At 39.6% G+C, this 27,778-nt stretch overlaps 1 protein-coding gene across 2 annotated transcripts in view; it reads right to left on the reverse strand.

Annotated features, from left to right (window-relative positions):
* HIPK3 (homeodomain interacting protein kinase 3) overlaps positions 1-27,778 on the reverse strand; it is a 100,320-nt gene that overhangs the window by 49,728 nt on the left and 22,814 nt on the right. For both annotated transcript variants that reach the window (XM_054438204.2, XM_054438203.2), the window contains exon 2: positions 19,880-20,978. In XM_054438204.2, coding sequence (XP_054294179.2) covers positions 19,880-20,976 — 1,097 coding nt within the window. In that variant the 5' untranslated portion in view covers positions 20,977-20,978. The remainder of the gene's footprint in view (positions 1-19,879; positions 20,979-27,778) is intronic.

A 27,778-nucleotide genomic window follows, 5' to 3' on the forward strand; every position in this document is an offset into this window, starting at 1 on the left:
GCCGGGCATGGTGGCTCACACCTGTAATGCCAGCACTTTGGGAGGCCGAGGCGGGCAGATCACCTTAGGTCAGGAGTTCAACATCAGCCTGGCCAACATGGCAAAACCCCATTTCTACTGAAAATACAAAAATTAGCCGGGCATGGTGGCGGCTGCCTATAATCCCAGCCACTGGGGATGTGAGGAAGGGAGAAGTGCTTGAACTGGAAAGGCCAAGGTTGCAGTGAGCTGAGTTCGCACCGCTGGACTCCAGCCTGGGCGACAGAGTGAGATTCCATCTCAAAAAAAAAAAAAGTGGACGCATCTATCATTATTCATACAAAGCCACTTCTTGTAAGCTTTCAAAGATTCTTCCCTGAAAAGCAACAGCAGCACATAATACCAAAAGCAGGCTGCCAGGAAACAACTATGGGAGACTCCCTTATCATCATATCATTACTACTGTATAATTTTCTTTTAAACCATGCCACTTTAATAGCTTCTACCTATAAAATGTATACAATGTCCTAAGACTGTATTAAATACTTTATATACATTATGGAGTTTAACCTTCACAACAACCTGTGAGGTAGTTACTATCATCATTATATTACAGATGACTAAACTGAGGCCAAGAAAGTCAAACAACTTGCTCAGGGTGACAAAATAAGTGGCAGAACTAAAATTATAAGCCTGTGAATAAATATGGAAATATAATTAGTTACTTATTATTTAGCACTATCAGACATAAGTATATTGTTTCATGGTTTTATGACTTAATTTTTTTTAAAAAAAGGCAATTTAGAGCAAGTAAAATCTTTAATAAATTTAAACACATATTTCTGTCATATCAGACAGCTTCAAAACCATATTACAAGCGAAAATTCCCTCAATGAATTTATTTTCTAAGTATTTTGTTTGAAAATGGTATCCTGTTTTTACAATCACAAATTGACAATTTCTACAATTATATTTAACCATTTACAATGAATGCTTTCCTTAGATTAGAAGTATAATTTTATTTTTACTTTACTATTACTCAAAATCAAATATATTCCTATAACATACACATAAAAATTAAGTAAAAGAGTTATCTATAAATGTTGATATACCAATTCTCATTTAAGTATATTGGATTTCAGTTGCCTCTTCTATAAATTAAGTTAGACGAAATGTCTATGTAAATGTTTTCTAAAATATCTTCAGCTTTAAAGTTATGTGCTTCCAGCCAGGTACAGTAGCATGCCCACCTGTAGTCCCAACTACTCAGGAGGCTGAGGCAAGAGGAACGCTTGAGCCCAGGAGTCCAAAACCAACCTGGGCAACATATAGCTGCAGTGAGCCATGATCACACCACTACACTTCAGCCTGGATGACACAGTGACACTGTCTCCAAAAATAAAAATAAAAAACTTGTTTAGGAAGCCAGGAAAGAAAGTTTCAATAAAATATACACTAATTGTGCTGAATGATAAAAGTCCAACCAGATGAGGACTTAAAAAACAAACAAACAAAAAATCCACCAGATTTGGTGATTAACAAATAACTCATCAGTGTCTTCGAGAGATTTTCAGGAAGATGAGAGAAAATCCTTGGAGGAGGATTGTGGGAAATAGAGATCCACAACTGAGCTCAAATCATAGCTCTGCAGCTTATTAGCTGTGCACCACTGGACAAGCTGCTTAGCATATCTGAATCTCAATGTCCCTATTTGTAAAATGAAGATAGTATTATCATCTATTATGGTTGGTGTCAGAGTAAAGGGTAATTATGTAAAGTTTCTAGCACAGCGGCTGAACCTAAGCAGTCAGTAAATATCATTATTTCATGAACTGTTTACTTTTAGATTCTTATTCCTCATATAAGAGTATCTACCTTAATAACATATGAAAGAGAAAATAGACCTAAAACTTATTTCAATGTAATATAGAGTAGTGAAAAATTAAAATTAAAAAAAGGCCAGGCACGGTGGGTCAAGCCTATAATCCCAGCACTCTGGGAGGCTGAGGCAGGCAGATCACTTAAGGTCAGGAGTTCGAGACCAACCTGGCCAACCTGGTGAAACCCTGCCTCTACCAAAAAATACAAAAGTTGGGCAGGCATGGTGGCGCAAGCCTGTAATCCCAGCTACTTGGGAAGCTGAGGCAGGAGAATCATCTGAACTCGGGAGGCGGAGGCTGCAATGAGCCAAGATCGTGCCACTGTACTCCAGCCCGGGCAACAGAGCAAGACTCTGTCACAAAAAACAAAAATAAAAAAAGTTTTGGTTTTTGCCTATTCAAAGCCAATAATGTGAAAGACCAGAAATATTCTTGTCATGGTAAGAATGTGAAGAAAAGAGCATTTTCACACTACTGATGAGATGATAAACCAGACTAGCTTATTTCTGAAGGAAATCCGGCAGTGTCCACGAGCAAAAGATCAAAAGGTACATATGCTTTGACCTAACAATTCTCCCTCTAGAAATACGTTATGAAAATGTGCCTACAAGTATCCATGGACACAGAAGAAGCTTCTCTCTGACATAATCAAAAAACTGAATGTGTATCACTGAGGACTGGTTAAATGAAGCATAATGTGTATTTTGTAAAATTATAAAATACAGCCACAATATAAAAGGAGAAATTGTCCCTACTTCATGTCCTTTCTCTATTATTGAATTTTGTCTGACAGAGCTTCCATTACCTCCTTTTTTTCTTTTTTTGAGACGGAGTTTTGCTCCTGTTGCCCAGGCTGGAGTGCAATGGCGTGATCTCGGCTCTCCGCAACCTCCACCTCCTGGGTTCAGGCAATTCTCCTGCCTCAGCCTCCCGAGTAGCTGGGATTACAGGCATGCGCCACCAAGCCCAGCTAATTTTGTATTTTTAGTAGAGATGGGGTTTCTCCATGATGGTCAGGATGGTCTCGAAGTCCTGAATTCAGGTGATCCACCCGCCTCGGCTTCCCAAAGTGCTGGGATTACAGGCATGAGCCACTGCGCCTGGCCGCTTCCATTACTTTTTTAATTTAAAAAATATTTAATTGGCCAGGCACAGTGGCTCACACCCGTAATCCCAGAACTTTGGAAGGCCAAGGCGGGTAGATCACGAGGTCAGGAGATCGAGACCATCCTGGCCAACATGGTGACACCTCGTCTCTACTAAAATACAAAAAATTAGCTGGACGTGCTGGTGCGCGCCTGTAGTCCCAGCTACTTGGGAGACTGAGGCAGAGGAATCACATGAACCTGGGAGGCGGAGATTGCAGTGAGCCAAGATGGTGCCACTGGCACTCCAGCCTGGCGACAGAGAGACTCCATTTCAAAAACATAATATATATATATACACACACATATATATCAAATAATTTTTAATTTAGTATACTGGTTTTTAGATATACACGACATTCTTTGTAATGCAATGTTTTCTCACGAAAATGTTTGTTCCTTTTAATGTCAAAGTTTAGCACATATTAGATTCTCTGTCCTAAGTAATACAATCTTGCCACACCAGCTGATGCCTAAATTATTCACTGGCCACTGAACTGGCACTCTTTCATGGTAGCACACATGCTGTTAATAACATTCAGGGTGCTGAATTCCATTCACAGGAAAATGCTGAAGACTCAGAACAAATAGGTACACACATTTTGAAGTGTGTGAGGTCGGGAAGGACATCTAATCCATGATACCATTACATTCTATTGACACAGTACATTCATGAAGCTATATGCACTTTTAAAACAAAGCTACATATATAGCACAAGGAAAAAAACTAATAACCTTTGACATTAAAGGCTTTTATTCCAAAAATTTTAAAACCACCACTAAAGTCTTCTTTTAACCTACAAGTAATTACAGTCAGCCTTCTGTACCTGCGGGTTCTACACTCATGGTCTTAACCAACCACAGATTAAAAAATGGACGGTCATATCTGTACAGAACACATACAGATTTTTTTTCCTTGTAAATATTCCCTAAACAATACAGTGTAATAACTGTTTACAAAGCATTTACATTGTATTAGGCATTATAATAAGTAATCTAGAGATTATTTAAAGTATACAGGAGGTAGTGCATAGGTTACGTGGAAATACTATGCCATTTTATATAAGGGACTTGAGCGTCTGTGGATTTTGATGTCCGTGGGGGGTCCTGGAACCAATCCCTCAGATATCAAGGGACGACCACATCTAATGGGTATAAACAATTCTTAAATACGTCATTAAAACCTGATATGAAATGACAGATCAGACTGGTTTGCATGGTATTACATTTACTACATATTTTACAGCTACAGTGTACAGAACTAAATAAACTCACTTTGTGACCAAGCCTTTAAAAATGTTTTTGCCCTATGCCTAACTAGCATTCTTTAACATCTATGTATTACTGTCTTACAATCTAATGTCACACATAAGGAAAGAGGATAGAAATACATACTTTAACTCATTAATGTACAAACATATAAAATTAAGTAGCCTCCTCAAAAGTCATATAAAAATCAGTAATAACATTAAGATTAAAATTAAGAGCTCCTGGTCCACTCATTCTATGCAAATTTGATTATATTATTATTCTTATCTTCTTCATATTATTGAAATCACTTACTGAATCAAATGCACTGGTTTACCATTATATAAAAACAAATAAGTGGCCGGGCGCAGTGACTCATGCCTGTAATCCCAGCACTTGGGAGGCCGAGGTGGGTGGACCACTTGAGGTCAGGAGTTTGAGACCACCCTGGCCACATGGTGAAACCTCTTCTCTACTAAAAATACAAAACTTAGCCAGGTGTGATGGCAGGTGCCTCTAATCCCAGCTATTTGGGAGGCTGAGGCAGGAGAATCATTTGAACCAGGGAGGCGAAGGTTGCAGTGAGTAGGCATTGTGCCACTGCACACCAGCCTGGGAAACAGTCAGACTCCTTCTCAAAAAAAAAAAGAAAAGAAGTAAGGAATTATCATAGAGAAGTTCATTGGAGAGAATCAAGTAAGGATTCATTAAAATGTAGGAAAATTAGATGTGAAACATGATACCATTTTCCATTTCAGGAAGGAATGGAGGGCAGTTAGGAAAAAACTGGGAAGGAAGGAACCTAGAAGTTACAAGTGTCTAGGCACACAGGAATCATAGAATTCTGGAACTGAAAGGGATTCTAGATAACCTTCACAGGATCTAACATTTTAGATATCTAGATTGATTACAATGCTGTTTCCAAATGAATAGAATTTAGTACATGGTAAAGCAGTAGTATTGCTTCTCCCTCTCCTTCTAAGGAGTTTCACTCCTTAGGTACTGTACAGGTCTCCTGAGTCACACAAATTTTTGGTTTCCCAGTACATATAAAAGTACTTAAGAGACCTATCTAAAATATATTCTCATGGCACAGAGCCCAAGGACAATGTTCTAAGCAACGTACTGTACTGTACTGTACTGTACTGTGTGTGTGTGTGTGTGTGTGTGTGTGTGTGTGTGTGTGTGTGTGTGTGTGTGTGTGTGTGTGTGTGTGTGTGTGTGTGTGTGTGTGTGTGTGTGTGTGTGTGTCTGACAGGGTTTCACTCTGTTGCCCAGGCTGGAGTACAGTGACACAATCACAGTTCACTGCAGCCTTGATTTCCTGGGCTCAAGCAATCCTCCCACCTCAGCATCCCAGATAGCTGACAGGTAGATCCTCACACCTCAGCCTCCCAGGTAGCGGAGATTAACAGGTATGCTCCACCATGCCCAAGTTATTTTTTTTTTTATAGAGATGGGGTCCCAATATGTTACCCAGGCTGGTCTTGAACCCCTGGGCTCCGGCAATCCTCCCTCTTTGGCCTACCAAAGTGCTAGGATTACAGGCATTTGACACTATACCTCACCCTTAGTTCTGATTTTTAGAAACATGTTAATTTTGCACATGGTGAAATCAATCAATCAACAAGGACATGGGAGACCCAAAATGGAATACAAACAGAAACAAATAAACTTAACTGCATTTCAAAAATAATAACATAATCACACTGAAGGTGGGAGAGAAGGAGTTTGGGGAGGAACTAACCTAAGTAACTTTGGAACACAGTATTTTGACTACGTACTCCAAGTCTCAGGCTAAAGAATAAAAGAGCTGCAAATAAATGTTGTACTCTGGTTACTAAATTAGGAGTGGGAGGGGGTGAACAATTCTAAAACTTCTTTAAATGTATTCCAAAATTGAGCAAATAAGTAACATATTGTGGCTAATGAGAGTCAGTTTCTTGGTGTCAAATGAGGGATTACACATAAGAAAGAACAAACTCTCAGGTATCAAAATTGAACATATCAGCAAGAATTTATGATTTTAATACACAAACAGACATAGAAATATACACATAAAACCGGGTGTGTAGCCCCAAATTGTAGCACTTTGGGAGACCAACACTGGCAGATTGCTTCAGCTCACCCTTGGCAACATGGCAAAACCCTGTCTCTACAAAACAATACAAAAATTAGACAGGCATGGTAGAACACACCTGAAGTCCCAGCTACTCAGGAGGCTGAGGTGAGAGGGTCATATGAGCCTGGGGGGAGGAGGTTGCAGTGAGCCAAGATCATGTCACTGTACTCCAGTCTGGGTGACTGAGTGAGACTCTCAAAAAAACAAAACAAAAAAATACTACACACATAAACACCCACAAATATATCAACATACAGGAATACCTCAGAGATATTGCAGGTTTGGTTCCAGACCACCACAATAAAGCAAATACCCCAATAAGGTGAGTCACACAAATTTTTTGGTTTCTCAGTACATATAGAAGTTATGTTTACATTATACTGCAGTCTGTTAAGTGTGCAACAGCATTATGTCTAAAAAAATGTATAGATCTTAATTTAAAAATACTTGATAGCTAAAAAATGCTAATAGGAATCTGAACTTTCAGTTGTAATACTTTGGCTGGTTGGCTGGTGGAGGGTCTCACCTTAATGTTGATGGCTGCTGACTAAACAGGATGGTGGCTGCTGAAGGTTAAAGTGGCTGCAAGTTCTTTTTTTTTTTTTTTTTTTTTTTTTTGAGATGGAGTCTTGCTCTTGTCACCCAGGCTGGAGTGCACTGGCAAGATCTCTCAGCTCACCGCAACCTCTGCCTCCCAGGTTCAAGTGATTCTCCTGCCTCAGCCTTCCGAGTAGCTGGGATTACAAGCACCCGCCATCACGCCCAGCTAATTTTTGTATTTTTAGTATAAGTAGAGACAGGGTTTCGCCACGTTGGCCAGGCTGGTCTCGAACTCCTGACCTTGTGATCTGCCCGCCTCAGCCTCCCAAAGTGCTGGGATTATAGGCATGAGCCGCCGCGCCTGGCCTCTTTTCTTTCTTTTTTTTTTTTTTTGAAACAGGGTCTCACTTTGTCACCCAGACTGGAGTGCAGTGGCACAATCTCTGCTCATTGCAACCTCTGCCTCCCAGGCACAAGCAATCCTCCCACCTCAGCCTCCAAGAAGCTACGACTACAGACACACACCACCAAGCTCAGCTAGTTTTTGTAGAGATGAGTTCCCACCACATTGCCCAGGCTGGTCTCGAACTCCTGACATCATGATCCTCCCCCCTCAGCCTCCTCCCAAAGTGCTAGGATAATAGGTGTGAGCCACTGCACCTGGCCAACGATGTCTTAAAGACTATAGTAAAGTTTGCCACATTGATTTGCTCTTTCATGAAAGACTTCTCTGTAGAACGCGATGCTATTTAATGATGTTTTACCCACAGGATAACTTCTTTCAAAATTGGAGCCAATCCTCTCAAACCTTGCTGCTGGCTTTATCAACTAAGTTGATATAATAGTCTAAATCCTTTGCTATCATTTCAATTCTTCACAGCATCTCCACCAGGATTAGATTCCATCTCAAGAAACCACTTTCTTTTTTTTTTTTTTTTTTTGAGACAGAGTCTCGTTCTGCAGCCCAGGCTGGAATTGCAGTGGCATGATCCCAGCTCACTGCAATCTCTGCCACCCAGGTTCAGGCGATTCTCCTGCCTCAGCCTCCCGAGTAGCTGAGATTACAGGCACCTGCCACCGTGCCCGGCTAATTTTTGTATTTTTAGTAGAGATGGAGTTTCACCATATTGGTCAGGCTGGTCTTGAACTTCTGACCTCGTGATCCACCTGCCTCGGCCTCCCAAAGTGCTAGGATTACAGGCGTGAGCCACCGCGCCCGGCCCAAGAAACCACTTTCTTTGCTCATCCAAAAGAAGCAACTCGTCTAGGCCAGGCACAGTGGCTCACACCTGTAATCCCAGCACTTTGGGAGGCTGAGGCAGGTAGATCACTTGAGGTCAGGGGTTCAAGACCAGCCTGGCCAACATGGTAAAACCAAGTCTCTACTAAAAATACAAAAATTAGCCAGGCATGGTGGCAGGCACCTGTAATTCCAGCTACTTGGGAGGCTGAGGCAGGAGAATTGCCTGAACCTGGGAGGCGGAGGTTGAAGTGAGCCAAGATCGTACCACTGCACTCCAGCCTGGGCAACACAGACTCCATCTCAAAACAAATAAACAAAAAGAAGCAACTTGTCAATAGTTCAAGTTTAATCGTGAGATTGCAGCAAGTCAGTCCCATCTTCGGACTCCACTTCTAATTCTACTAATAGTTCTTTTGCTATTTCCACCATATCTGCAGTTACCTCCTCCACTGAAGTCTTGAACCCCTCAAAGTCATCCATGAGGGTTGGAATCAACTTCTTCCAAATTCCTGTTAATGCTGCCATAAATCATGAATGGCATCTACAACAATAAATCCTTTCCAGAAGGTTTTCAATTTACTTTGCCCAGATGCATCAGAGGAATTACTATCTATAGCAGCTATGGCCTTACCAAACATATTTCTTAAAGAATGAGACTTGAAAGTAAAAATGACTGCCTGATGCATGCATGGACTACAGAATGTATGCTGTGTTAGCAAGCATAAAAACAACATTATTCTCCCTATATATCTCCATCAGAGCTCTTGGGTAACCAGATGCCTTGTTAATGAGCAGTAATAAATATTTTGAAATATTTTTGTCTGAACAGTAGGTCTCAACAGCATGCTTAAAATATTCAGTTAACCATGCTGTAAACAGATATGCTCTAATCCAGGCTTTGGTATTCCATTTCTAGAACATAGGCAGAGTCGAGGCAGAGTCAATTTAGCGTAATTCTAAAGGGTTCTGGGATTTTCAGAATGGTAAATGAGCATTGGCCACAACTTAAAGTCACCAGCTGCATTATCCCAACAAAGTTAGCCTGTTCTGGCTGGGTGTGGTGGCTCACACCTGTTAATCCCAGCACTTTGGGAGGCCGAGTGAGGATCACTTGAGGTCAGGAGTTCAAGACCAGCCTGGCCAACATGGTGAAACCCTGTCTCTACCAAAATACAAAAATTAGCTGGGCATGGTGGTGCGCCCCTGTAATCCCAGCTACTCGGGAGGCTGAGGTAGGAGAATCGTTTGAACCTGGCAGGTAGAGGTTGCAATGAGCCAAGATCACACCACTGCACTCCAGCCTGGGTGACAGAGCAAGACTCCATCTCAAGAAAAAAAAAAAAAAAAAAAGTCTGTTCTTTGAAGTTCTGAAGCCAGACATTGACTTCTCTCTAGCTATGAAAGTCCTAGATGGTATCATCTTACAATATAAAGCTGTTTCATCTACATTAAAAATCTGTTGTGTAGTGTAGCCACCTTCATCAATGATCTCAGCTAGATCTTCTGCATCAGCGCTTGCTGCTTCACCTTGCACTTTTATGTTATGGAGAGGCTTCTTTCCTTAAACCTCATGAATCAACCTCTGCTAGTTTCCATCTTTTCTTCTGCAGCTTCCTCACCTTTCTCCACTTTCATAGAATTGAAGAGAGTTAAGGCCTGGCTCTGGCTTAGAGTTTGGCTTAAGGGAATGTTGTGACTAATTTGATCACTTATCCAGACCACAAAAATCTCTTCCAGCCGGGTGCGGTGGCTCACATCTGTAATCCCAGCACTCTGGGAGGCCAAGTTGGGTGGATCACCTGAGGTCAAGAGTTCAAGACCAGCCTGGCCAACATGGCGAAGCCCCGTCTCTACTAAAAATACAAAAATTAGCCAGGCGTGGTGGTGTGCACCTGTAATCCCAGCTACTCGGGAGGCTGAGGCAGGAGAATTGATCCAACCCAGGAGGCAGAGGTTGCAGTGAGCCAAGATTGCGCCACTGCACTCCAGCCTAGGCGACAGGGTGAGAGACTCCATCTCAAAAAAAAAAAAAAAGTCTTCCATATCAGCAATAACACTGTTTTGCTTTTTTACCATTTACTACTCACTGGAGTAGCACTTTTAATTTCCTTCAGGAACTTTTCCTTTGTATTTGCCACTTGACTGTTTAGCACAATAGGCCTAACTTTCGGCCTGCCTTGGCTTTCCACACGCCTTCCTCACTAAGCTTAATCATTTCTAGCTTTTGATTTAAAGCGAGAGACATGAGATCTTCCTTCCTCTTAGAACACTGAGAGGCCACTGCAGGGTTATTAACTGGCCTAATTTCAATATTGTCATGTCTCAGGTAACAGGGAGGCCAGAGGAGAAGGAGAGACCAAGGAGCTGGTTGTTAGAGCAGTCAGAGCTCACACATTTATTACGTTCACCATCTTATATTGGCACAGTTTGTGGTGCCCCAAAACAATTATAATAGTAACATCAAAGACTACTGACCAAAGATAATTGTAACAGATATAATAATAAAGTTTGAAATATCATTAATTACCAAAAAGTGACATAAAATGAGCGCATGCTGTTGAGAAAATGGCCCCAACAGACCTGACACAAGGTTGCCACAAACCTTCAATTTGTAAAAAGCATGTATATGTGAAATGCAATAAAGCAAAACACGAAAACAAGGTATGCCTCTATATTTTCTAACTTTGCCACTCAAAAGACCTAAAAGAAGTAGTATCCTAGTACCAATGAGCATACCTGACCTGTGTCCAGGTCCTGTTTTCCAAAAGCCATTCTCCAATAAAAGGAACAAGTGCTCCTTAGAGGTCCAATCCAAGGGCTGGACAGAAAAAGCACAAGGTAAGTCAGAACATCTGTGGTGCCAGAAAGTAAACCCTGAAGAAAGGATGGGGCCATACCACAGGGACACTGGAAAAGGCCTAAAGAAAGATGCTCTCTCTGAACCATCTGGGAGAATTTGCTGAACAAAACAAAGAATGATGAGCGATATTTACAACCCATTGAATTAAACAAAAAGCTATGAGTCCATACTGAAGGAAAGGAAGGGAGGGGGAAAAAAAGCTCTTCTTGTGGAAGAATTCCTAATAGAGGAACTACAGAATTAGAAAACCATTTGGCAAACCTCGGTTGTTTAAGGCCAAACTCATCAACAATGCTAAAATTGGTCAGTGAATATAAGATGAGAAATAGTATATGTGAATAGTCTCAAAGTATCTCTCCACAAAATATTGTACTTATTAATTACAAAGAAAAAAATGGTAACTTTATAGTGATAAAAACCTGGCAGTTACACCACCTCAACCAAGTGATCAAAGTTCGCCTTACCAATAATGGGACAAATTGACATCATGCGCCTCTCAATATGTGTGGACACAACATCAGTTCTGTGAAGTTCCTGCCAAAAGTGCAAAACCTGAATCTAATCGTGAGAAAACAACAGCCATAAGCAAACTGAGGAACAGTCTACAAAATAACTGGCCAGTACGCTTCAAAAGTGTCAGAGGCATGAAGGCAAAGAAAGATGTAAGGAGCTGCTGCAGCTGTCGGGCCTTAACCCTGGGTGCTATGTGAAGGAGGTTCTGTGCAGGTGCGCTGACTCCGACCAAAGGCGGAGCCTACGCCGTAAGGTTTCATAACGACGCAACATAAGCTCGAATTCACCAATCATGCAACCAATATTCAACACAGAGGCAGAAGAAAAGGGGGGTGTTGTGGGGAACCAAGCACAACCCTGGCTAGGGAGACCAACAGGCAAACAGATGAGCCAAACAGTCCCGAAGTCCTTTGGACGCGATGGGCGGGGATGGGGTGGAGTTGTGGGGGTGGTGGCTGCTTCTCTCCGGGCGGCAGCAGATGCCAAATCTGGAGAAAGCTTCAGAGGTCTCCTGGGCACAGCCTCTAAAAGTGTCTCGTCCTGGCACATTTTATGATCCTCCCAAATGGGTCTATTCTCATTATCTCAGCCACCTTTCACTTTCTACGGGTTCAAGTCTCAGGTGGTACCCGGTGAGGGCAGGTGTTGTCACAGCAGTCCATTCTCCCAAATGGGTCTATTCTCATTATCTCAGCCACTTTTCACTTTCTATGGGTTCGTTTCAGGTCTCAGGTGGTACTCAGTCAGGACAGGTGTTGTCAGAGCAGTCCATTACATATGTTTATCGCTGGGGGGAAGGGGCGACTTTGCTGTGAGCTCAATGCTACTTGACATGAGTGACTCCATTTTGAGACATGAGAATCACATCATTATGATATATCACCAGATTAGAGGACACTAATGAGACAGGGCAAATAATGTAACATGTGATGAAGGACTGAATTCTGCACAAGAAAAAAAGGTCCATTAGTGGGACAGTTGGCAAAATCTAAATAAAGTCAGTAAATTAGCTAACAGTATTGAGTTGATTTTAATTTCCTCAAAACCAAATCGCATTTTGAATAGTTTAAATATGGGCCCAGCACGGTGGCTCATGACTGCAGTCCCAGCTACTCAGGAGTATGAGGCAGAAGGATTGCTTGTGCCCAGGAGTCTAATGCTGCAGTGAGCTATGACTGCACCACTGCACTCCAGCCTGGGCCACAAAGCAAGACCTTGTCTTTAAAAAAAAAAAAAAAAAAAAAAAAAAAGTTTAAACAGTTCATCAAATCAATAATATTGAACTGATGTTAACTGATGATGATTTTGATAATTGTACTGAAGTTATGCAAGAGAATGTCCTTATGTTTAGGAAATGTACACTGAAGCATTTAGAGGTAAAGTCACTTCATATCACACCCTGTAGGAAAAGGTAGGTGGGTGGGTAGGTGAGTATGGGTGTGTGGGTGTGTAAAGAGAGAATGATTGATAAAACTAGGGTGGTCAAATACTAACATGTGAAACATTGGAGAATCTGGATGAAGGATAACAGGAATCCTCTGTACTATTTTTACAACTTTCTCGTATGCCTAAATTTACTTATGTTGTATGTTGAAGATAATTTCATGTAAAAGTTACAGAAAAAAAAGGAACTAAAAAAGTTTAAACTTCTCTTGTTCTCTCTCCTTGATCCAACTACGTGTTTTTTTTTTTCTTTTTGAGATGGAGTCTCGCTCTGTTGCCCAGGCTGGAGTGCAATGGCGCGATCTCGGCTCGGTGCAACCTCCGCCTCCCGGGTTCAAACAATTCTCCTGCCTCAACTTCCCGACACGTGCCTGCCACCATGCCCGGCCAATTTTTGCATTTTTAGTAGAGACGGGGTTTGACCATGCTGGCCAGGCTGGACTCGAACTCCTGACCTCAGGCGATCCGCCTGCCTCGGCCTCCCAAAGTGCTGGGATTACAGGTGTGAGCCACGCCACTTAGCCTCTCCAACTACTTTTTTTGTTCTTTGTCTACCCATTAGATTGCAAACACCATAAAAGCAGAGACTCATTTTGTTCTCCTCCTATACAAGCAGCACCAAGCACCACACTTTACATTTTAGAGGCACTAAGTATTTTGATATTTAATCTTGGACCATATTACAGTTTCTATTCACATATCTTTTCATTGACACAATTTTAATGCATTCTACTGATGAATGTATACGTAAAATGTGGTATATATCTATACAATGGTTTATTATTTGGTAATAAAAAGTAGTAAGTATTGATACATCCTACAACATGGATGAATCTTGAAAACATTATGTTAAGTGAAAAAAAAAACTCAGTCAAAAAGGACCATATATTGTATGGTTACATGTATATGACATGTCCAGAATAGATGATCTACACAGGCAGCAAGTAGATTAGTGGTTGCTTAGGGCTGGGGGTGATGGGCAGACTGGGGAACAATGGCTAAAAGGCACAGGGGCTTCTTTTGAGGGTAATGTAAATATTCTAAAATTGTGTCAGGTGAGAAATAATTTGGCCAAAAAAATTTTTAACTTAAAATTTTAATTGATTGTGCTAATGATGGCACAACTATAAATATACTAAAAGCCATTAAATTGTACAATTAAATCAATGAATTTCAAGGTATGTAGATTATATCTCAATAAAGCTGTTTTTAAAAACAAAAACAAAACAAAAAAACTTAAGAGCTCTGCTAGAATTTTTAATAGAAGGCCTGATATATGTAGTCGACTATCTGTGTCTATGTAAAGTCCTTTATGTAGTAAAGTACTACACATTTGCAGCCACAGGTATGGCATTGAAAACCATTTCATTTGGCCGGGAGCGGTGGCTCACGCCTGTAATCCCAGCACTTTGGGAAGCTGAGGCAGGTGGATCACAAGGTCAGGAGATCGAGACTATCCTGGCTAACACGGTGAAATCCCGTCTCTACTAAAAATACAAAAAAAAATTAGCCAGGCATGGTGGCGGGCGCCTGTAGTCCCAGCTACTCGGGAAGCTGAGGCAGGAGAATGGCGTGAACCCGGGACGCGGAGCTTGCAGTAAGGAGAGATTGTGCCACTGCACTCCAGCCTGGGCAACAGAGCGAGACTCTGTCTCAAAAAAAAGAAAACCATTTCATTTTAGAATTTCCTAATCTTCTATTAAAACTAAACTCAATTGACAACCTTGTATTTGTCTAATAAAGATTCCCAAACAACTACTTTATGATATACAAAAGAAATCACCAGCAATTTCATCCCAATGCTGAGCTTTTTTAGCTTAAGAGTGGCTTAGTGAGAGAAAATGCTCAAGACCAGTCAACCCTGGCTCCTTCTCTGCTCTGCTCTCAAGGGTCATTCTGGGGTCATCTCTCCCCTAGAAGCCTTCCCTGCCCCTCAGATCAGGCTCAGTGCTCTCCTTTGGGTTTCTATATCACCCTGCACACACCTCTCCACCCTGGCATTTCTTGAAGCAAACTATTTTTCCCCTCCATTAAATGATGAAATCATTAATCAAATAAATTAATGAACATACATAAATCACCTTTGTATTCTCAGCACCTAGCACTGTACCAGCACCCAAAAAGGCCTAACAAAATTTGTAAAGTTAAACTTACAGTGTGAATTTGAACCTGTCTGACTTATGTAAGTCCCAGTTTTCTCCTTATCAAAGAGTAATGCCACCCAGTCTTAACTACCTCATAGAGAAGTGAGAAACAAACTAGAAAATATAACAAAAGGCACTTTGAAAAAATGATGCATTATACATACACAGTGTTTCATCATAAAGTACCCTATGTAAAATATTAGTTGTTATTTTATGGGTCTTCCTATGTAGCTTAATTTTGTTACAGAAACTTTGATACTTCTGGATATAAGAAGGCATGAGAAGTAAGAATGCCATGAAAGAACAAATATGTCTAAATTAACTGTTTATCATTACATATCTTTTTGTTAACTATTACATGCAAAACAGCATTTTTTAAAACTCAACAGCAATTAATGCTAAATTACTCAGTAGAGTAGCAAAGAATATAACTGCTATACAGGTTATTTTTACAGCCCACTTTCCTGTCTCTGTGTTCTGAAATGACTTAGAATCGCAGGCTAAAATTCTATAGTAAAAAAAAAAAAAAAAGAAAGAAAAAGAAAAAGAAAAAGAAATTCATGACCTAAATGTTGCCACCACACCTCATAAATACAGCACCTTCTGCTGCTAAAGCCTTTTATGCGTTTAAGAGCCCTACGTGTTCTTGACAGAAACCATACTCAAGCAGCTGAATTTAGAACATGCTGACCTTAAGCAAATCAATGCCCTTAGCATGTACTTCTGGCTTGTATCACTACAAGAGTTAGACAGCCTCACCATCTATAGTAGTCAACAATTTCTGGCCACTGTCCCCTGTCTATTTTAAGATATCCCTACTACACTTCTGTGTTGCACAAAGAAATAGAATAATACATAAACCTGAGTTTAAACACAAATCATTTACCTCAGAAATCAGGATATGTGCATTCCTACTGTGCTTTGCTCAAAAATATTTAATTTGGTTAGTTTCCACTTCCTGCTTTCATTTATGAAATAAAAAATATTTTAACAAAAATTGAAAAATCAAGTATAAGATACTTTAGCTTACTGCCTTATCAGATTTATAAGTAACCTAGTCATAAACTAGGCCAGAATTGGCAGGGTCCCAAATAAAGTACAAACAAATACTTAAAGAGAGTAATGGTATCTGCCATTTACATGCAAAATTACACTAGATATTAAAACAGTACCTGATTAAGGACTACAACATATTTTCACCTATATACCTTAATATTTACTAACTCTTCTAACTCTTGGATCTAAATGACATAAAATCTATTTTTAGTTTTTTATCCAGGCAACAGCAACCAAAATGCCTGCACTGGTCTTTGTTTACAAATAAGAGCCTCTTATTTTTCACTCTAAACCCAGAGCCTGTAATTTAGCATAGCAATTGTATAGCTTCTGAATGTCAGGTAAACTATTTACCTGAAATTTATATATAAACACAAATTAGAAACTACTAACTGTGTTTAGCAATTATTCATAGATTTTTTTCATTCCTAATACAAAGGCTAGTATTTGTGCAAAGGCCTAATGCTAGAAACCAGTATCATAAAATATTCAGCATTTTAGATTGCTTCTTAAAGGATTTCCTTTATTCCCTTGAAAGATTTAGTAAACCGACAGACATTCTCAAGTATTAAAAAAGAAAAGACTTTTTTTTTAACTCTAGTGGAAAAAGATTTCAAATAAAGAAAATGAGGTAATTCTGATATGCAGAATAATGCAGGACCCAAATGAAGTGAAGTCATTTACTAGCAAGTGAACTAAATATAGGGCCCAAGCAGCTGAAGCCTGGGAGTTTATATAATATGCTAGCTCACTACTAAAAGCTCTCAAGACAGAATCCATAGAGTACCAAGGGAAAGAAAAAAACAAAAACTACTATTCTTCTCATACTGTTAAATAAGATTTTACAATTTTTTTCCAGAAAAAAATTAAAAGCTAATCTTGTATATTGAAAAAAATCTTTTGGGGAGCACAGATATCTAATAAATCTAATTATGTGATACTAAGCAAGAGCTACTACCCTGCAACAACAGCAAATTTAAAATTTTAAATGATCTGAAAAGTTTTATTGGTATCTAGCACTCTACTACTAACACCCATACAATCAAGAATATACTAAGATATATAGCCAAAAGAATGAAAGTCTATCAAAGAGATATCTACAATCCAGTGTTTACTGCAGCACTATTCACAACAGGCAAGATTTGGAATGAACCTAAGTGTCCATCAACAGATGAATGGATAAAGAAAATGTGGTACATATATACACAATGGATACAAAGAATGAGATCCTGTCAATTGCAACAACACAGATGGAACTGAAGGACATTATGTTACGTGAAATAAGCCAGGCACAGAAAGACAAAACTTCACAATGTTCTCGCTCATATGTAGGAGCTAAAAATTAAAACAAATGAACTCATGGAGATAGAGTAGAATGACGGTTACCAGAGTCTAGGAAGGGTAGTAGATGGGGGCAGGGAGTAGGGATGGTTAAGGGGTACAACTATATAGTTAGAATGAATAATATGTAGTATTTGATAGCAAAACAGAGTGACCACAGTCAAAAATAATTTATTGTTCATTTAACAATAAGTAAAGGAGTCTAATTGGAATGTTTGTAACACAAAGAAATGACAAATGCTTGAAGCAATGGATAGTCCATTTACCCTGATGTGATTATTATGTACTGTATGCCTATATCAAAATATCTCATATACCCCATAAATATATATACCTACTATGGACCCATAAAAATAAAAATGTTTTTAAAAAAAGAATATACTAAAGGTATATCAGGCTGTTATTTCTAATTCCTAATACATACTTTTTTTTTTTTTCAGAGGGTCTCACTCGGTCACTCAGGCTGGAGTACAGTGGCATTATCATAGCTCACTGTAGCCTCTAACACCTGGGCTCAAGGGATCCTCCTACCTCAGCCTCTTGAATAGCTAAGACTACAGGCATTTACCAACATTCCTGGCTCATTATTTTTTTTCTTTTTTTGGAGAGGCAGGGTCTCACTCTGTTGCCCAGGCTGACCTTAAACTCGTGGCCTAAAGCGATCCTCCCACTTCCCAAAGTGCTGGGATTGCAGGTGTCAGCCACCAAGCCCAGTTCAAATACATATTTTAATAAGCTTTACTAACACTAAGTGACATAAATGGGCAATTCTTTCTGATAACCTACCGGTAGGGCATATATTTAGAGATGATTTGTGTAAGAGCTAATTAATTTCTCCTTTATTTTGTACTGGGCACTATAGAATATACTTGCAAGAAGGGTAATCAGGTACAGTGCAAAGGCAAATGCAGTATCAGAAAATACTCCTTGGTGGGTCTAAATTTATATCCCCCATGTTCTAACCATTTCTAACAATAAACTGCATGAATGACCAATATTGGCAGATCCTGTATTTGTCTATATTTGATGGCAGGTCCATCATGTTGGACCTCGTAGGGCTGTAGCAAATACCAAGAACATAAATTCACTCAGGCTTATATGAAAACAATTTAAGCTCAAAGTTATCAAACTATGAATTCAAAGCCATTTTACACTCCAGAATGAGTTTTCAGTATTCTGAATCTTGGTAATCAGTTAGCCCCTCATACTATCTATTGTACTTCAGGCTAGTGTTACATTGCAGCACTCTATCAATACTTACATGGGCATTATTTTCTTCTTTAACTTCCCCCGAGAAGCAAGACCAAAATAGCATTACCCATAGCATATATGTGGATAGAACATAATAAAACTGGTTATGATCAGGTGACCTAAAGAGTCACGGGAGCCAAAGAAGTATATTTGTGTTTTGTTTTGTTTTTTGAGACAGAGTTTCGCTCTTGTGGCCCAGGCTGGAGTGCAATGGCGTGATCTCGGCTCACTGCAACCTCCACCTCCTGGGTTCAAGAGATTCTCCTGCCTCAGACTCCCAAGCTGCTGGGATTATAGACACCCGCCACCACACCCAGCTAATTTTTGTTATTTTTAGTAGAGATGGGGCTTTCGCCATGTTGGCCAGGCTGGTCTTGAACTCCTGACCTCAGGTCATCCATCCACCTCAGCCTCCCTAAGTGCAGGGATTACAGGCATGAGCCACTGCACCCGGCTGTATATCTGAATCTTAAGATCATTAATCAGAATAACTTTCTGAATCCTTATACAGGTTGAGCATCTCAAATCCAAAAATCTGAAACTTTTTGGGCATTGACATGACACTCAAAGGAAACGAATTTTCAGATTTGGGGGCGCTTAACTAGTTGGCAGTGCAAATATTCCAAAATCTGGAAAAATCTGAAATCCAAAACACTTCTGGCCCCAAAAGTTTCAGATAAGGGCTACTCAAACCTGTATATAATTTTTCTAAATGTTCAGTTACATATGATTGATTATGTCTTTAATAAACTATTTCTCTCAAGTGCTAAAATGCCCAATGATATATACAAAGATTAATGTAAATACTTTCCAACATTTAAAGACTTCTGTTTGATCATTATTAATCACCTATCATTCCTTCAAGTCTTCCATTAAAAATAAAAATAACCAGCTGTCTTTGGCTGGAACTTTGCAGTGGAGATTTCTATCCTGCTTGGGTAGATTTTATGTCTTGATTTTTTTTAATCTCTTTAAAACAAACCTAAATTGATCCTCTCTTGATTTCCTTATTTAACTGAAGCGGTCTCTTCTACCACAAACACACACAAAAGTATTTCATTTAGCAGAAATTTAACATTAATAAACAACCAAAAAGTATGGAGTTGTTACCTACCTGTAGTACCGAGACTGTAGATATGTTGAACAAACAGTCTTTGATACATGACTGGCCGACCCAAAGTCTATTACTTTAACCCTGTAAGGTTGCCGAACAGGATCCACCAACATAATATTCTCTGGCTTGAGATCAGCATGAATTAAACCAAGACTTTTCAATTTTTTCAGTGCAGTGGCCACTTGTTGAAGAATGGGCCGAATCACTTTTAGTGGGAGGGGACTAAATTTATTTTGTTTCAGAAAGTCATATAAGTTTTGTTCCAGCATCTCAAAGACTAAACAAGTATGGTTACGGTGCTGAAAGCATTCATAAGCTCGTACAAAGTTATATTCATCAGCATTTTCAGTACTGAGCCTTGCTAATATGCTCACTTCTATTTGACCTTGACGTGCATAAGAAGGATGATTCTTCAAAATTTTGATTGCTACAATTTCATTTGTCCCTCTTTTCCAGCATTTAACTACCTGGCCAAACGTGCCTCGACCAAGAAAATCAAGGACTTCATAAGTATTTTTCATGGAGCATAAGACTTCATGCTGTACTAACTGATAGTCACCTTCTCCAGTGGTACAATTCTGTTTTGAACCTGTGGTAGCTGTCACAACTGTCACTGGATTTCCCATGTTGGTTTGCAACATTGCAGGAAGTATGGACAATTCATCGACAATCTGCATTGCGCTGCTATGATTATCCAACTCCTCACTCTTGCGCTTTAATCCACATCGCTGGGGACCTTCTAGGAAATGCAATCTGTTTCGCCACGCCCCAATGTGAGATGCCTGCACGTGAGCTTGCTGCGCCTGAGCTGCTATGACCTTTGTAGCACCTGCAGTGTTTTTCAAAACAACAGCACTTGTCTGCAATGAAAAGTTGTGTCCTCGAGGTCTATTAAATGGTATCTTTGTCTGAAAAGCACTACCCTTAGTGGGAGGATGAGAATTTCCAAAGTTTCTACCATTCACATAGGTCCGTGGATAGTTTCTTTCCTGGAATACACAACTGCTTGGCTCTACTTTGAGTTTCTTCACACTACAAAAGGCACTTGACTGAGTTTGATAAACATATGGTGGGTAGACCAAGACTTGTGAGGCCATACCTGCAAAAAAAAAAAAAAAGAAAAGAAAAGAAAGAAGAAATATTAATGTCAACAATTTTTTTTTCAATTTTAAATATCAGGAAGAAAACTCTTAAGGGTCAAATTCACAATTTGTAAAAAAGTAATTAATTTCCACGAAGACGATTTTTTTCCCTTGGAGAAGATAACTATCTTTATAATATCTCCATTTCAGTTAATTGGTGCTTCAGCTATTCTGAGTATTGCGTAAAAAGGCTAAGAATAAAGAATCAAGTGCATTTAATTACTTAACAAATATTTACTGAGAAGCTGAAATGGCCAATATGCCCTAGAAACGGTGCCAACATTTTCCCTCAAAAGAAAAGTATAGATCCCTGTAATCCTAGCACTTTGAGAGGCTGAGGCAGTTGGATCACTTGAGGTCAAGAGTCCAAGACCAGCCTGGCCAACATGGTGAAGAAACCCCAACTCTACTGATAATGCAAAAATTAGCTGGGCATGGTGGTGCTTGCCTGTGGTCCCAGCTACTTGGGAAGCTGAGGCAGGAGAATTGCTTGAACCTGGGAGGCGGAGGTTGCAGTGAGCTGAGATTGCACCACTGCACTTCAGCCTGTGAGACAGAGCAAGACTCTGTCTCAAAAAAAAAAAGTACAGATCCTTTAACTGTACACATTTGACAAAAGTAAAACATTCTATTACCAAATTCAAATGTATGAACCAATGACAAGAAAAGAAAGTATACATTATATAAACATAGTTTATAGCCATATTTCTTAAACCTAAAGCCCAAGAATTGCCTCAGGAGGAAAAAAAAAATCTATGTCTGCTTTAACTATATATATATATATATATTTTTTTTTTTTTTTTGGCAGGGATTTTTTTTTTTTTTTTGAGACAGAGTTTCGCTATGCCCCACCTATGGCAGGGATCTTAAATAAAATTAGGGTGCCAATTTCATGAATAGCTGATGCTACATTCTATTTACTAAAAATATTATCCTTTGATCTTAAAAAGCATTATATTACAAAGACAAGTTAATGACTTTCTGCCCAGTTATATTCATGTTCCCATTCTTCTCAATGTGTACTTTATTATATGGATATTCCTTTAAACTTCCTCCAAATAATACTGGAAAATATTTGAAATTTTCAAATCATATTTTCAAATCAAATTTCAAATCATATTTGAAAAACAGATTTAAAATCATTCTAAGGTTCTCAAGGACTAAATGACATTCTATTTATTTTATGCCTGCATCCAAAAAGGATGTGAGTTTATTGAGGCTGAAATAGCCAACATTCTTACCACACAACCATTAAATGTATAATGATTTTATAAACATTATTTGATTCAGATATAACATAGATATGAAAGAGGATCCAGTTTTATTCTGGCATATTTAATATTCTCCCCTATGACCTTATTTTACCAAATTAGAATTTATAAAATATGAAATCAACCTAGCAACTGCTGACCTATCTATAGGAACTCAAAACATATACACACATAAGAATGAATCCTCAGTACCATAGCTAGAAAAACTGATAATTACACAGGTGTTAAATCTGCCTTCCATCTACGTGGTCTGCCACAACAATATATAAACGTGTACGTCAAAACCACCATTTGATAGAATCATCACTTTAAGTAATACTCCATGTTTTCTACTTGCACAAAATTATCTTGGAATTTCCCTATTGGTAAAATCCTAATACAAATGATCAAGTGTAAAAATAAACTGAGAAGCCAGATACAGGAACTTTGCATTATGTTCTCTTAATGTTTTTCTGCACATCTACCCTTTCTTCTTTTAACAAGGTCTCACCTAGTCTGCAGTGCAGTGGCACAATCATAGCTCACTGCAGCCTCCAACTCCTGGTCTCAAGTGATCCTCTCATCTCAGGCTCCCAAAATGCTGGGATTACAGGCATGAGCCACTGCACCCAGACTCACATCTACTATTGAACACTTTAAAAACTCTTTTAGATTTCAATCAAAGTAAAATAATATCTTCTTGCTGAAGCCTTTCCTGAAACATATAAACTCACCCTCCAGGCAGGGGTGAGCATTCAGTGCTCTCACAGTAGTTCCTAAATTCTTCTCATTTTGCAATTTCAACATTTCATTATATTGTAATTGTCAGTGTATATATCTGTCTTTCACACTAGATCTGAAGCAAAGTGCCAAGGATATAGAGTTGGTGTTCAGTAAATGTTGGTTCGTTGGTTGGTTGAAATATCTTCATTTTCTACAATTTAAAAATCTGTATTATATTAACTATGTGGTCTCCTACTCTTATAACAAATCACAAACATCAGTTCTTTAACTCAGAATCCACAGATTACCATCACAATCTGTAATATCTATATTAAAAATAAGAGCAACTACCTACTGAGCACTTACTATGCAACAGTTTAACACTTTATTTACAATATTTTATCTAATCATAGCAATATCTTTCCAATTTGCTTTTAAGAAAACTAAAGTTGCCCAGGCGCGGTGGCTCATGCCTGTAATCCCAGCAGTTTGGGAGGCCGAGGTGGGCAGATCACTTGAGGTCAGGAACTCGAGACCAGCCTGGCCAACATGGTGAAACCCCTTCTCTACTAAAAATACAAAAATCAGCCAGGCGTGGTGGTGCACACCTATAATCCTAGCCACTGGAGAGGCTGAGGCACAAGAATCGCTTGAACCCAGGAGGCAGAGGTTGCAGTGAGCCGAGATCGCGCCACTGTACTCCAGCCTGGGCAACAGAGTGAAGCTCCATCTCCAAAAGAAAAAAAAAAAAAAGAAAACTGAAGTTTACCAAGACTAGGTAACTGGCCCGTAGTCAATAGCTAAGGTATGGTAAAAGGAACAAGTAAATGCACCACCTTTCACATAAAAGGTGCAAATTGATACCTCCTACAGCTTCCTAAAAGTTTTCTTGTGCACAATCTACCACATTCCTAATTTGACTTGACCTTAATAAATCTGCTACAAAACCTTACTAGACAAATTAATACTTGATGTTCACTCTGTAAGAGAAAATTATAAATTGAAATTCTGGAGTTCCGCCAGGCGTGGTGGGTCACGCCTGTAATCCCAGCACTTTGGGAGGCCGAGGCGGGCGGATCACGAGGTCAGGAGATCGAGACCATCCTGGCTAACACGGTGAAACCCCGTCTCCACTAAAAATACAAAAAATTAGCCGGGCGTGGTGGCAGGCGCCTATAGTCCCAGCTACTCGGGAGGCTGAGGCAGGAGAATGGCGTGAACCTGGGAGGCAGAGGTTGCAGTGAGCTGAGATCGCACCACTGCACTCCTTCCTGGGTGGCAGAGCAAGACTCCGTCTCAAAAAAAAAAAAAAAAAGAAATTCTGCAGTTCCAAATATCTCATTGGCATCTACTGACATCTATTCCATACCTTTACTCAGAAAAGATTTTGAAACTCCATCAACTGAATGTTCTTTTAATGAAGAAAAAACACACTGAAAACTCCTGCTAAATGTATCAAACTCATCCATTAAGGCACTTTTGTGAGGCTTCCAATCTTATCTGCAATAGTTTTTCTAAGAGACTAGGTCTCACTGTATTGCCCACACTGGTCTTGAATTCCTGTTCTCAAATGATCCTCATACCTCAGCCTCCCAAGTAATCTCAAATAGACTATAGGTTCGAGCCACTACACCCTACTCGATAATTTAACATTGCCATGATTCTCCTAATTTACAAACCACTTCTGTAACCCATACCCATAGACTCAGAAAAAGAGATGATTAAATTCACAGATAATTTTTTTTTTTTGATATAGTCTTGCTCTATTGCCCAGGCTGGAGTGCAGTGGCGTGATCTTGGCTCACTGCAATCTCCACCTTCCAAGTTCAAGCAATTCTCCTGCCTCAGCTTCCCGAGTAGCTGGGATTACAGGCACCCGCCACCACACCCAGCTAATTTTTTGTATTTTTAGTAGAGACAGGGTTTTGTCATGTTGGCCAAGCTGGTCTCGAACTCCTGGCCTCAAGTAATCCACCCACCTTGGCCTCCCAAAGTGCTGAGATTACAGGCATGAGCCACTGCACCTGGCCCAATTTTTTTTTTTTTTTTTTTTGAGACAGAGTCTTTGTTGCCCAGATTAAAGTGCAATGGCACAAACATGGCTCGCTGCAGCTTCGACTTCCTGAGCTCAAATGATCCTCCCACCTCAGCCTCCCAAGTAGCTGAGACCACAGATATGTGCCACCATGCCCAGCTAATTTTTAAATTTTGTAGAGATGGGGTCTTGCCATATTGCCCAGGCTGGTCTCGAACTCCTGGGTTCAAGCAATCCTCCTCCTGACTTGGCCTCCCAAAGTGCTGAAATTACAGACATGAGCCACTGAGCTTGGCCAACAGATGAATTTTAAAACAGCTATTATACACTTGTGGATTTAAAGGAAAGCATGAGAGAGACATGAAAAATATAGAACACTGTACACCATACATATACAGATGGTGGGAAGGCAATCTGGCAATATTTAACAAAATTACAAATGAACATATCCTCTGACCTAGAAATGCAGGCAACTCAAGACACTGTAAAAGAATATTCACTGCAGCACTGTGTAAAGCAACCTAATACTGTAAATAACCTACATATCCATCAAAAGGTACTAAACAGACTTTGACACATGGACCAATTTAAAAAGAATGAAAACAACTTATTTGCCTTGCTATTCACCTGATTCTGAATACTGCTACCTGAAAAAAAGCAAGATTTCAAAAAATGTGTACTTTACAATAGACATTACCATGTGTGTTTAATTAAAAAGAAAAATTATATGCATATATTTGCATATGCACTGAATATCTATAGATATATAAAGAAATTGAGGGTTTCTTTGCCTTGGTGAAGAGTAACAATACTGGCAGCAATGAAAAGAATTACTTTTCACTGTACATTCTTTTTTACTACATACATGTATCCCCTGTTCAAAGAAGGTTTTTTAATCATCTGTGGAACCTATTAAAACATATATATCTAAAAATAAAATAATCTGGGATTTGCTTTGAAATAATACAGAAGAGGAAAAAGTGGATGGGGATATGGAGAAAATGAAATGAGTCATAAACTGTTATTTATAAAAGCTTGATGATGGGTATATTGGGGTTCATTATGCTATCCTGTCTACTTTTGAATACGCTTATATTTTTCCTTAATGAAAAGTCAAATAAGGGCCAAGCATAGTGGCTCACACCTGTAAAAACACAAAAATTAGCCAGGTGTGGTGGCGCATGCCTGTAATCCCAGCTACTCAGGAGGCTGAGGCAGGAGAATCGCTTGAACCCAGGAGGTGGAGGTTGCAGTGAGCCGAGATCGTGCCACTGAACTCCAGCCTGGGCCACAGAGCAAGACTCTGCCTTAAAAAAAAAAAAAAAGTTAAATAAGTAAATATGCACATAAAACTCTAATCAGAAAGATTTTGATTTGGTAGGTCTATGATAAGGTCAAGGCATCTGAAATTGTACAAGCTCCCAGGGCCATGTAAAGTCACACTAAAATCTGAGAACCAATGATCTCGTCTACACAAAAACCACAGGCAAATTCAAGTCCTACCAAATCAGGGCCCCCATGTCTGAAAAAACAGGATGAAGTGCCAGGGAATCAGATCAATGCACACCACTCTAGGCTAATTCATGCCATGTTAAATTGTGTGAACAGCTGATAACTGACTTAGAGAAATTTTTAAAACTGCTGCAATTTCTGGATCCTGCCATTCCTAGCTTTCCTTTCCCAACATGCCAAGCTGGAAGGCAATCAATCAACCCAAGGCTCCAACCAGGGGTTGGACAAAGTGTCATTATCCCTCACCAGCCAATTCCCAACCACTATGCTCTGTGAACCTATCTCAAAAGGGACTTTAGAAAATAAACACAGATAGGAATATCATGCAATTTATAGTTCATCAGAAGGCATAGGTGGTGGTGCTGGAGACAGGTATAAAAGACCATAAGAAAAGACCTATAAATTACTTATTAACTTGACCACTGTGACTCCCTGATATCTCCAGGTATTAACTCTTTTCCTTCTCCCACCCTCCATCAGGTATACTCATGACTTGCTAGTATCTGGTGTTTATGGATTTTACAAAGTACTATATTCCCAGGAGCTGAAGCCCACAGTCCAAAATATTGTTTTAGTACAATACTATTTCCTATTTTTCATTGCAATGTATACTGTATTGTCCTCTGCAGCTGCATTATTCATGACCTTGCCAATTGTTCTTATCAACTAAGAAACGATGTTTTGAAACACTACCCCTTTGTGAGCTGGAGCTGTCCATAAAATATTACTCAGAGGATAGTGAAGACTCCTATTAGAGCAACCATTAAGCTTTCATTCCTTAGAATTAATAATTTCAGGTTCTTTAACCTACTATGGTCTGAATGTGTCCCCGCCCCCACCCCCAGCTTCCCTAGAATTTGTATGTTGAAACTTAAACGCCAAAAGTGATGGTATTAAGAGGTGGGAGCTTTGGGAGGTGTAGATCATGAGGGCTCTATCCTCTGAACGGGATTAGTGCTCTTTTACATAAAAGAGGCCTGAGGTAGCTTGTTCACTCCTTCTACCACGTAAGGACACAGCAAAAGGGCGCCATCTTTGAAGGAGGAGAAAGTGAGCCCTCACCAGACACCAAATCTGCTGGCACCTTGATCTTGAACTTAGCCTCCAGAGCTGTGAGCAATAAGGTTATGCTCTTTATAAATTACCCAGTCTAAGGGATTTTATTATTGCAGCCCAAATGGACTAACATATACATCTTATTTTTCCAATCCTCTAACAAACTTTAAGTCACATCTGA

The sequence above is a fragment of the Pongo pygmaeus genome, chromosome 9 (genome assembly GCF_028885625.2).
Source record: "Pongo pygmaeus isolate AG05252 chromosome 9, NHGRI_mPonPyg2-v2.0_pri, whole genome shotgun sequence".
Classification (NCBI taxonomy): domain Eukaryota; kingdom Metazoa; phylum Chordata; class Mammalia; order Primates; family Hominidae; genus Pongo; species Pongo pygmaeus.